The 13,329-nt window shown below is 38.1% G+C and overlaps 1 protein-coding gene across 1 annotated transcript in view; it reads left to right on the forward strand.

The window, feature by feature from the left end:
• LOC311090926 (neoverrucotoxin subunit beta-like) overlaps positions 1-12,934 on the forward strand; it is a 35,617-nt gene extending 22,683 nt beyond the window's left edge. The window contains exons 6-7 of the mRNA XM_084126563.1: positions 11,987-12,019; positions 12,235-12,934. Coding sequence (XP_083982689.1) covers positions 11,987-12,019; positions 12,235-12,773 — 572 coding nt within the window. The 3' untranslated portion in view covers positions 12,774-12,934. The remainder of the gene's footprint in view (positions 1-11,986; positions 12,020-12,234) is intronic.
• Positions 12,935-13,329: the final 395 nt, after the last annotated feature.

Genomic DNA, 13,329 nt, shown 5'->3' on the forward strand with positions numbered 1-13,329 from the left:
GCATCTGTTCATCTAACTTACATTTTCCTCAGAAGACGTTGCAGAATCGCGTAAAGAACGCAAGTTCTAAAATTAGACTCACTCAATTAAATGTGCGTTCAATGAACAAGAAAGCTGCGCTGCTTCACGATATAATATTGGATAGAAAACTTGATTTTCTCTGTCTCTGTGAGACATGGCATCAACCAAATTACTTTTACAACCTTAATTTAGCTAAACCACCTGGATTCACATACATTGACAGACCTAGACTCACTGGTAAAGGTGGTGGTCTTGCTATTCTATACAGATCTGATTTGTCTATTGCAGAAGGTACAACACCTGCTGTGTCATCTTTTGAATGCCTGACTATCAAAATTAACAGCACTTCACCAGTACTAGTTGTTTTAATCTATCGCCCACCTAAGGCTGATGCGAGGTTCTTTTCTGAACTTGCAGAATTATTGACTCTGCTAAGTCCTATTTGTCCAGACATGCTGCTAATAGGGGACCTGAATATTCATGTCGACAATTCAAACTGTTCCTCTGCAGCTGCCTTCCTGCATGTGTTAGAGTGTTTTAACTTCATTCAACATGTTGACTTTTCAACTCATAAATCTGGACTTACATTGGACCTGTTATGTTCTGTGGGTATTGGTATAGATCAGCTTTCAAAGGATGAAGTTAATTTTAGTGATCATAAATTACTGACAAGTGAATTTACCATCTCTGCCTCCCTGCAGTCTTCTAAACAGCGTGTCATATCCTTTAGAAATATTAGGAATATTGACCCTGAAAGGATTTCTAACCTTGTTGCGGAGCTTCCTGTGCTTGGCTCTATTGACTGTTACAACTCTGCACTTTCCTCAATTCTTAATGTTGTTGCACCAGTGAAAGAACGAGTTGTATCTTTTTCCAAGTCGTCTCCCTGGTACACAAATGATCTGCGTGCACTTAAAGTTGAAGGAAGGAAGATTGAGCGGTTGTATAAAAAACCAGGCCTCACCGTTCACAAATTAATGTTTGAACAACACCAGCTGCAGTATCATCTTGCTTTGAAGACTAGCAGAGAGGCATATTACTCTCATGTTATCAATAAAGGTGCTGCTAATCCTAGGACGTTATTTAAGACAATTGATAGCCTTCTCAAATCTCAAAAGAAAACTGCCTGTCCTTCTGATGAGATGTGTAATAATTTTAACAAATATTTTACAGAGAAAGTTCAGAGTATTTATAGCTCCATCTCCTTTGACTCTCCTTTGCTGACTAGTGAGTCTTACTAAAAAAACTCACCTTCTACTGCCCTTTCGAACTTTACTACTGTCAATGTAGACAATGTTTTTAAATTGATCATGACTAGGAGTTCATCCACGTGCTTTCTTGACCCCTTGCCTACTGAGGTTCTAAAAAAGTGTTTATCACATGTCTGCCCTTCCATCACTGTAATTATTAACAACTCCCTAGCCACTGGCCAGGTTCCTCCGGCCCTTAAGGTGGCCGCTATCACACCTGTTCTAAAAAAAACTGGCTGTGATGTTCAAAATTTAGCTAACTACAGGCCTATTGCGAACCTGCCCTTTGTGGCAAAGGTTCTCGAACGAGTTGTTGTTGGTCAGTTACAGCAATATCTGTCCAATAACAACTTATTGGAACCGTTTCAGTCTGGTTTCAGATCTGGACACAGCACTGAGACTGCACTTGTAAGGGTCACCAACGACCTACTTGTTTCCGCTGACACTGGTGCTTGCAGCATTCTAGTCCTGCTAGACATTAGCGCAGCTTTTGACACTATATGTCATATTATCCTTCTTAACAGGTTGCGTGTGTTGTTAGGCATCTCTGGTGTTGTGTTCAAATGGTTTGAGTCCTATTTAGCAGATCGTTCTCAGTATGTTTGCATGGGGAAACATAAATCTGAGGCCACATTAGTTCAGCAGGGTGTCCTGCAGGGGTCAGTGCTAGGGCCGACTTTGTTCTGCATTTATATGCTTCCACTTGGTGACATTATAAGAAAATACGGTCTGGGGTTTCATTGTTACGCTGATGACAAGCAGATCTATATTAACACACTCCCGGATCCTAATCTTGCAATCACAGCTCTGAGCGCATGTATGGAAGAAATTAAGTTATGGATGCATGCCAATTATCTTAAACTTAATGAATCAAAAACAGAATTTCTACTTGTTGGTATGCCGACAGCCTTGCACAAGTTTAACTGTCAAAATCTGATCACTGATTCTGACTTACTGGCCCCAGCATCACAGGTGCGAAATTTAGGTGTTATTTTTGATTCACATTTGTCTTTTGATGCCCATATAAAATTGGTTTCAAAATCAGCTTTTTTTCATCTAAAAAATATTGCCAGAGTTTGGCCTTTTATATCCCTGCCAGATGCGGAAAAGCTTATCCACGCATTTATCACGTCGAGACTGGATTACTGTAATGCACTATACTCTGGTCTCCCTGATAAACATATTAAGAAATTACAGTATATCCAAAACTCGGCCGCACGCGTATTAACACACACAACTGTACAGCAGCATATTTCCCCTGTTCTTTATGAACTCCATTGGCTTCCAGTAACGGCACATATCGATTTTAAAATCTTGATTTTAACATATAAAGCCATTCATGGGATAGCACCGGAATACCTTTGTGATCTAGTTGTTCCTTACATTCCAAATCGTTCTCTCCACTCATCTGACTCTTCTACTCTACAGCAGCCCACATTCAAATTAAAGTCGATGGGTGGTCGCTCCTTTACGGTTACCGCCCCGCGGTTGTGGAATAAACTTCCATTTGCGATTAAAAATTCCCCAACTCTGGACTGCTTTAAGAGGTCTTTAAAGACCCATCTTTTTAAAAATGCTTACTGTCTTTGAAGTGTATCTTATTTATATTTTTTTTGTCTGATTTTTCTGTTTTTAATTATTGTTTAATTATCTTATATTATGTTTACTATACTGTGTAGCGCTTTGGGTTGGAGAAAAGCGCATTACAAATAAAATGCATCATCATCATCATCATCTATAGCAATAAATGAATAAAAAATGTCCTCAGGGAGACTACAATGCACTGCCTGATTTGATACTGTAGTAGACGGTTGCATAGTTATAATTTTCTCCCTGATATTATCAATCTTATAAGTGAAGAAGTTCATAAAGTCATTACTGCTGTGTTGCTTGGAAACGTCTGGGCTTGAAGCTTTCTTTTTTGTTAGTTTAGCCACTGTTTCAAATAAAATTCTAGGATTATGTTTATTTTATTCTAATAGGGTTGTAAAATAAGCAGATCTAGCAGCTTTTAAAGCCTCTCTGTAAGTAATCGAGCTCTCTTTCCATGAAATGCGAAATACCTCTAGTTTTGTTTTCTTCCAGTTGCGCTCCATTTTTCTGGCTGCTCTCTTAAGGGACGAGTGTGCTCGTTGTACCACGGCGTTAGACTATTTTCTTTAATCGTCTTTAAGCGCAACGGAGCAACTGTGTCTAAAGTGCTGGAAAAGAGAGAGTTAAAAGTTTCTGTCGAGTTCTTCTAAGCTATCTGGGATGCTGAGATGATGAAACTGATCAGGAAGATTATTAATAAAGCAATCTTTAGCGGCAGAAGTGATAGGTCTAACATATTTATAACACGGAGTCGGCTTTGCAACCTTGGCTAAATGTAATTTACACGAGACTAGATAATGATCTGAGATGTCATCGCTCTGCTGCAGAATTTCAACGGCATCAACATCTATTCCGTGTGATAATATTAGATCTAGAGTATGATTACGACGGTGAGTAGGTCCTGACATGTGTTGTCTAACTCCAATAGAGTTTACAATGTCTTTAAATGCCAATCCCAATGCATCTTTTTCATTATCTATGTGTATATTAAAATCACCAACAATTAGTACTTTATCTGCAGTCAATATTAATTTGGATAGAAAGTCCGCAAATTCTGTGATAAAGTCTGTATGGTGCCCTGGTGGCCTGTATACAGTAGCCAGCACAAATCTCAAACGTGATTTATCGTTTACACTATATATTTTTACATTAAGCACCAACCCTTCAAAAGAAGTATATTTAAAACTTGATTTCTTAGTGGTTTTGAAAATATTACTATAAATTACAGCAACTCCTCCCCCTTTGCGTTTCAGACGAGGCTCATGTTTATAACAGTAATCTTGCGGGGTGGACTCATTTAAAGTAATGTAATCGTTTGGTTTTAGCCAGGTTTCTGTCAAACACAGCACATCTAGGTTATTATCTGAAATCATATCATTAACAATGAGTGATTTTGAAGTAAGCGATCGAATATTCAGCAACCCAAGCTTTAGCATTTGCTCATCTGTATTATAGTGATTTTTTATTTGTTGAACATCAATTAAATTTTTTACCTTGGGGTGGATGGGTTTAAACGTTTTTTGGATTTCCAAATTCGGGGAACAGACACAGTCTCTATATGATGATATCTAGGTGAAAGAGGCTCTATGTGATGGGATTTATCTGACCTTGGTGACGCGAGGCCGCTAGCAGAGGATCGGTTTAGCCAGTCTGTCTGCTTCCTGACCTGAGCCCCAGATTGTCATGTTTGAGCTCTAAGGCTATGTGCCATATTACTAGAGAGAAGAGCAGCACCATCCCAGGAGGGATGAATACCATCTCTTTTCAACAGGTCAGGTCTGCCCCAAAAACTTTTCCAATTGTCTATGAATTCTATATTATTTTGCAGACACCACTTAGACAGCCAACCGTTAAGCGAACACAATCTACTAACTATCTCATCACTCCTGCGAACAGGAAGGGGGCCAGAGCAAATTACAGTGCTTGACATCGTACTTGCAAGTTCACACACCTCTTTAATATTAATTTTGGTGATCTCCGACTGGCGGAGTCGAACATCATTAGTGCCGACATGAATAATGATCTTAGAGAATTTACGATTAGCATTAGCCAGCACTTCTAAATTTGCTTTGATGTCAGGCGCTCTGGCTCCCGGCAAACATGTGACTATGGTGGTTGGTGTCTCTATTTTCACGTTCCGTGTAATAGAATCGCCAATAACTAGGGCACAATCAACAGAACTCTCAGTGGGTGTTTCACTGAGCGGGGCAAATCGATTTGTTATGGTAATCGGAACGGAAGAGTGGTTTTTTTATCCGCGACTAGAGCGATCCCTCACTGTCACCCATTTGTCTGGCTGCGCAGGCACTAATTCAGCTGGAACTGCATCATGTAAAGAGTTCACTATGCTAGGCGCATCCAAAGCAGTATTTAACCCTCTGGGGACCACAAACGCGCCCGCGCGTTTTGCTCGTTTTTTTTTTTTAGCAATGAAAATAAACACTAAATGCTCTGTTAATTTTGATCTTTCATTTTCGTGTAATACATCAATCGATCCTGTTCAGTTTCTATTTTTTTTCTGTATACTCACAATAAAAATAAAGTGTTTTGCTTTTTGACAAATAAAGAAAAATTAACATGATGCGATTTCTGCCTTCTCTCTGTCAGTAAACTCCCATTTGAAACGCGTTCGAAAATGATCTATAACTCCGCGAAAATTCAGTCAAACAGGCAAACAGACCCACGGGCATAAAGCTTGAGATCGCATCTTTTAAATGAAGTCATTTATATAAAAAACAAATATTCTCAGCTTCTGTAATCTGTATAAAAAGAGAGCGACTCCTGTCGAGCTCATTAGGAGCTCATTCACAGTAATGTGACCACTCCCCGGAGAGCGCGTGCTATTCAAACGCAAATTCTGAGAACTATTTCAGAGCTGTGAAACGCCCACATCAGCTGTAAACAAAGCGCGTCGCGACTCCTCGCGAGTGAGACATTATAGCCTACCTTATGGAGAAAACATTCCTCAGAACAGTGCTGATGAGGAGCAATATCTCCTGAAATGAGGAGCAGATTCCGCTGAGGAGTGAGGTAGGCTGTTTTCTTTTCTCACGTGTGGAATAACGTTATGGAATAACGTTAGTGTAGGCCTATGTAAACCGCAAAAAGATGAATCGCATTTCTATAATATGACTCGCCTTTCTGTGAGATGAATGAAGGGGACATATTTGTAAAGACTGTTTAGCCTAAATATGAATCGCGCGTCTGTGTGTGAAAGAATAAACTGCTTTGCTATAGCCTACTGAGATGAGTAAAAATCGACAATATGTTGAAATAAAATGTATTTGTATAAGCAACGTATTAAACTGCAAAAAAAATACTATTTTTGTCAAAAATAAATTCATAGACTAAGATGTTAGATGTTCCAATGTTGGCTATATTCAAACTAATGAATACATGATAAAATGTAGGCCTATAATCTTTTTTTTTTTTTTTTTTTACAAAGAAAGAGTACACTTGAAATATTGTTGAAATTGTAATTATTGTTGTAATTGTAACATTTTGAATAAAATAGCAAAACATATTTACAAGAGAGATGTAAGCGAAATCTTAAATGGTCAATATAAGTCTTCTTCTAAATACATCTTTTGTCCTTGCATTGTGGCTCAGTCAGTTTCACACCTGAGTGAATGGCTCATTATACAGAGTGGGTGGGACATTCATAATCTAAGGTGTAAACTACTCCTCCCCCTCGCATATTGGCTTTCCAAGCAAAACCTGTTTTACACCATTTAAATCAATGTATTTTTTTTTGTGAACGATAAAGCAAGACTATTTTTACATCATTTTGAAGCTAGAACTCAAAGGGACAACATCAATTAGTCAAAAGTCTTGTGGACACATATTTAATATGTGTTTTGTGGTCTTAATTCAGCAACTTTCATTTTAATTTTTTTCAATAACCACGCATAAACATTATTCTCTTAAAAATACAAACATCTACATACACGTTGCTCGCATATTATGGTAGCCCTGTTTGTGCTATATAGAGTGAATTTACACCTTTGCCATTAACATGTTTATAAATAACTGAAAAAAGCACAAATGTCAAGGCATGTCAGAACATCTCAAGGACCCCAAAAACAGCTTGGTCCCCAGAGGGTTATATCTCTAGCACTCTTACTATCCTCAATTAATGTTTGGATGCGTGTCTCTAATTCTGAAATCTTCTCTGTCAACCTAACTGTCTCCTTACATTTATCACATATAAATCCTATACTGCCAACAGAGAAGGCTATGCTAAACATGTGACATGAAGTGCATGTGACAATAACAGGACAAGACATTACTCACCATGTTTGTTGACTGATTCTTACTCACCTGAGCTTTTTATGAACTCAAAGCCGCGAGCGTGTGAGAAAAATAAAATAAAATAGCTGAGCGCATGGGTGGAGCGTTAACAGGCTAGCGAATTACTAGCGTGTTCTGCTAGTAGTGACGGAACACTTACATTTGTACTATGCAAATTATGTGCATTTTAGGTACTTTTAGTGTGAAATCATATTTATTTTGTCCATCAAAAGTGTGCTTTCACTTTAATTGAGCGTGAGCTCAATGGTGAATGAAAAATAGACTCGGCGCTGAAACCCTCAGCTTCACTACTGCTCAGCTAACGCGCTGCTCCTCCTGTGTGTGAATGCACTTGAACATGCACGCACGCCGAAAACAATTCGCGCTGCTCGCAGGTGCGGTCTGAAACGGCCGTAATTCACAAGGTTTCCTACATGTGCGTTCCGTGTGCACGTGTGATGCTGATGTTGCGCGATGTTAATCATGCGGTGCCCGAGTTGAGCTTGTACTTCAGAAAATGTAGCTTCAGCTTGTGTGGACGCTACCACACTACTTGATCAACAAAAGAGCTTCGCTACTGAAAAGCTATTTGATTCAGAAAACAGCGACGCTACCACCATGCTATTGAGAAATGTAGTTAAGCTAGTAACGTCACTACTTGTAGCGACGCTACTGCCCAGCACTGAAAGAAACCTCATTGCTTGACTTGCTACTCTCTGCTGACTTCTTCCGATCCTATGTCGGCCACCGTAGCTTCTCATTTGAGTTTGCAATTTGAGAGAAAGGCCGTGAGTTACTGACTGTTTGCAATTCGCAAATCTCACCACTAGATGGCGCTAAAAATCACACACTGCACCTTTAACCCTCTGAGGTCGGCAAACGCGCCCCCGCGTTTTGCTGGATTTTCTTCACATTGTAGAACTATAAACTTAAATTACTCCGTCATTTATGGTCATACAGAAAAAAGAAATATAAAAAAAGAATCTGTGATATTTCTACTTTTGTATGTGTCCACTTACAATCAAATCAAAACATTGTGCTTTTGTAAAATAAAGAAAATAAACAGGGTGTGCGTTCTGCCTCTCCGTCGCGGTGAACTTTTTTTTCTTGAGCACGTCTATAAACTGAAACAAAACTCAGCGAATACTTGTCACACATTTATGAGCCATATACCTTTATAAACATTTAAGTGTGTACTTTTAAATTATCGGATTCAAACTGAAAACAAATATTCTCTGTTTAAGTAATTTGTATAAAACCAACAAGATGTCCAGCTTCTCAAACGCTTGTTAATAGTTTTACCTAATTATTTTTAATTTGAACACGCCCACTCGCGCAAAAGAGATTCACATGCAAATCTCCACATGGAGCGCGAACGCGCTCATTACCTCAAAAACAAAGCACGAAAAAACTTCATAAGTCACTGCTTTTCGTTGAGTTTGAAAGGCGCACCGTGAGCTTACATTGGATTTAGGCTACCTCAGAAGAAGAAGAACGCGATTTGAAGACAAGAAAGATGTAAGGTAAGAAATTCTTACATATTAGTTTGTTATTGTTGCATAAATTTCACATTGCAGTTGAACTGTTGCTAGATATATGGTGAATATTATAATATTTAGACCCGTGTTTACTGTTACTGTGTTTGTGGATATCTGCTCAAACATAGATATGTATGTGGTAACCATAATGTTTTATGTTTGAGCGCGATCGCGTTTGAATGTATCATATTTGATACATTCGAAAAGCAAAACGCACCAAACGGCTTCATGTTTTTACTATTATCTCATTTCATATCATCATAACGAATGGAAACATTTGAAGTAACATGATAATCAATATATTTTTCTCTAGCTTAGTTGTTACTGAAATATTTTGGAAGATTTATAGGCTGCTATGGTTATTGTTATTATTATTTTATGCAGCACTGCGCATAGCCTATGCCTACAAGGCACAGCAAACCTGGTGTTCATTATATTATATATTGTTGGAAACATTTGTGTGTGTGTGTGTGTGTATTCTGTGAATTTTAAAAAGCAATTTTAACCAGAAAAATCTAAAATGTATTCCCAAAATCGTGCAGGCCTTTCTCTTGATATCAGTATGTTCACTTTTTTTTTTTTTTCAGGGCCCAGATGCCACTCCTGCTGACTTCAACATTCACATGAGTCTCTGTACATGAACATGGTAAAGTGAAAATCAAACACCTTGGAAATGAAAGGTATGTACAATGTTTTCAGGAATGGCAAAAGGGTCTCTTTCTTTGGATCATTGGTTTCAATGAGTGCTTTTTTGTCATTTGTTGTGTATCTTTGGATTATGTTGTGTTGTAAATAAATCACACAATCTAAAAGCCATTCTTTTTTAAATCTCCTCATTCTTTGTGCAAGGTTGCTCAGAATGATAGGGCCTGATAGCTCCTAATATGGCCGTTAGGGGAGGGTCTTTGTCTTTCTCAGGTGTGAAAACCTTACATATTAATGAGCTCCCGCATAAAGCTTTGTCGCACAAAACATGTCGTAAAATTTTCAAATCAATATATTGTCTTATCTGAATGAGCAGTCAGGGTGATTTTCACATAGTTTTAGAGCAAATATTCTAGGCTACGTCATACAATTTTCAAAAGTCTTGTGAAGAAATAATCAGTATGGGAATTTTTTTTTGTATTTTCACAAACCACGCATAAATGTCATTAGCTCAAAACTACAAACTTTTACACACATGCTGCTGATATATTATTGTAGCAGAGTTTGTGCTGAATACAGTGTAATTAGACTTTAGCCATGAAAATGTCACAAGTAACAGAAATAAGCACAAATGTCAGAGCATGTCAGAACACCTCCAGGGCCCAGAAAACAGCTCAGACCCCAGAGGGTTAATAATAATCATTATTAATGCAAAGCATGCAGAAGTTCATTGCAAAGGAAATAATCCTACTAAAACCCTTCTGCTCTCTTGCTCCAGTTTCTCTAATTGGAAACTCCCACCACCATTTCTACTAGTGCTTAACCGAACCCTCTGAGCGTCCCATACGCTCGTATAACACCAAAACACAACAGAAATTCACAAAAGACATCAATTTTATTCGCTCGCTGTTATCCTAATCTTTAGAATCCATACTGCAACTGTGACACATCGTCATATGAATGACTTTTGGTGGCGCTTTTGACATTTTCACAATAAATAAATTATTGTGATTACACTTGTCTGTCCTGTTATGTTTTTCTTCATAACGTTACGTAGTTTGAAGCAATGGTTATGTGTTAGGCGTAGCGGCCTAACCTAGTGGCTCAAAACATCTTTTTAATGCTATATTGTTTCTAAAATTGTAATTTTCCAAATTCCGCCACATCTCTGTTCATTACGTTTTATGCTGTTTAAATTCTGTATAAAAAGGGTATGTTTAGGTAAAAGGAAAATTATACAGATATCTTTATGCTATGAAAGATTTGTAAATATGTGACGTCCTTGTAGCTGTAAAAACATAATAATATTTTGTTTAAATGTTGCAGATACTTCCACATTATACATTTTAGCATCTATCCACATGTACAAAAAAACATACATTTTTGTGTCTCAGAAAATTACGTATTAATACCTACATATTAACAATGGGACCAGGCTGTTCAATGATAAAATGAGAAAGATGAGAACATATTCAATATTTTAGCAGATTAAATCTTAATATACTGTATGAATTAGTTCACCACATCATGACAGCAATATTACAGACAACACAACTCACCGTATTCTCTGTTGTCAGCTTGTCTTATTGCAAATACTTGAACGAGTTGAACGTGCTTTATGCCAATAATTAAAACAGTATATCTGACATTAAATCCCCATACTCTGTGACTTTAAGTAGACACTATTGATGACAACAATGCATTTGTGAACATGAAGGAAACTTTTGATATTTACTGTTAAAATCACACATTTAAATATTGCTGATTCTATTGATACCAAAAGTTGAATGAATATCTGATAACAATGTGTTTTTAAGAATGTAAGAGATATGATTTTGTGATATCAGCATTTAAAACCAAACGTCAATGATGCATTTTTATGATTTTAATAATTAGAACTAAAATGTGGCTTTCATGTATTCACAGAAATTCTCATAATAAGCAGTACATTTACATGTACATTTAGTCATTTAGCAGACGCTTTTGTCCAAAGCGACTTACAAATTAGGACTAAATTAAGCGAGTCATTGTGAAGAGGCAAAAAACAACGCAAGAAGTGCTCAAAAAACCAAGTGCAGGCATTGTTCAGAGTAGCATAAGCCCGATAAGGAAAATATTTTTTAATTTTTTTATGAGGTTAAGTGCTCACGGAAGAGATGGGTTTTCAGCTGTCTTTTGAATGTTGCCAGGGACATGTTTGAACTGCTCATCCACACAGTCCAGACCACATTCACTCAGCCATTCTATCCAGGGTTTGGGGCTTTCAGTAGAATGATTAAAATGATTGAGCATCAGACATGTATTGATCAATTGATGTCTCTTTGAAAAAGAATAAAAAGCAGGTTGAGGTTTAATCCAAGTCTTATAAAGCAATATGATTACTCTGTATATGATTAATATGATTAACCATATTCCCTCTGATCAAATCTGTGCTCAGTTCAGTTCTACAGAAGCCAAATCAAATATGGTGACATGTCACTAATATCAAATCCTCAACAGTGGTTGTGTCAGGATCTGGGCTCAGTAAACAGCAGAGACATCTCTAAATATCTGCTGTGTTGGAGGATTTCTGCATGTGTTAGCAATGGATGCAGGATCACTTTCTCTTGACATGATAATCACACTCTTCATGTCTGTTGATTTCCACAGATGTTCCCAAGACCAGGAGCGACTTCCTTCAGTGTAAGTCAGAAAACAAGCAGAGAAACTCACTGAGTGTGTTCATGTTCTTCCTGTAGAAGCTGAAAGAAAACATGATGGAAGAGTTTTAGAGTTGATCATGTAAATGATGATTAAACTGCACTGAGACACTGCTGATATACTGAACATGAAGAGTTCAGAGACATTAGAAGATCATATTCATAATTCCTGACTGTGATGTGTTTTCTCTCCATCAGATTCCCGTCAGCTCACTCTGGATCTGAACACAGTGCATAAACTCCTCCGTCTGTCTGAGGGGAACAGAGTGATTACTTACACTCACCCACAGCATCAGTCGTATCCTGATCATCCAGACAGATTTGATGAGTGGCCTCAGGTGTTGTGTAGAGAGAGTGTGAGAGGACGCTCCTACTGGGAGATTGAGTGGAGTGGTGGTGTGTTTATATCAGTGTCATATAAGAGCATCTGCAGGAAGGGACAGGTTAAAGAGTGTATGTTTGGAGGTAATGATCAGTCCTGGAGTTTGTTCTGCACGTCCTCCAGTTACGCATTCCTACACAATAGCATAGGGACTGATCTCTCTGCAGTGCCCAGCCGTAGAGTAGGAGTGTATGTGGATCACAGTGCAGGAACTCTGTCCTTCTACAGCGTCAGCGGAGACACAATGAGCCTCATCCACACAGTCCAGACCACATTCACTCAGCCGCTCTATCCGGGGTTTGCTGCTGGTCCTGAATCATCAGTGAAACTGTTGATGAATGAGAATAGACTGTAGAGAGATTCTACCCATAATGCTTTGAGCTTCATGATAAATCAGTAACAGTGAGATGTTACAGAGTCTCTTATTTTCTCTTCATTACATTAATAACAGCTGAACTTCTGTCACTGAAATATCATGTCAGAATAACTGTGTAATAAATCCTCATATAGACATCAGTGTGTGTGACGGTGTGTGTCTTCCTCATATAGACATCAGTGTGTGTGTGTGTGTGTGTGACGGCGTGTATCTTCCTCGTATAGACATCAGTGTGTGTGACGGCGTGTGTCTTCCTCATATAGTCATCAGTGTGTGTGATGGCGTGTGTCTTCCTCATATAGACATCAGTGTGTGTGACGGTGTGTGTCTTCCTCATATAGACATCAGTGTGTGTGACGGTGTGTATCTGTGCTTTTCTCAAGCTCTGTGTTGATGAAGATCAGCTTCATTTAGTTTCACAGTAGATTCACATCAATCATTTATAAATCATGTAGAAGTGGGATTTGTTAAACGTATTTTAATCCAGGTGTATTTTATGCAACATTATTATATTTGCAGTGTTTTATCAGTTATT

Source organism: Abramis brama, assembly GCF_963993115.1.
Source record: "Abramis brama genome assembly, chromosome: 1".
NCBI lineage: Eukaryota > Metazoa > Chordata > Actinopteri > Cypriniformes > Leuciscidae > Abramis > Abramis brama.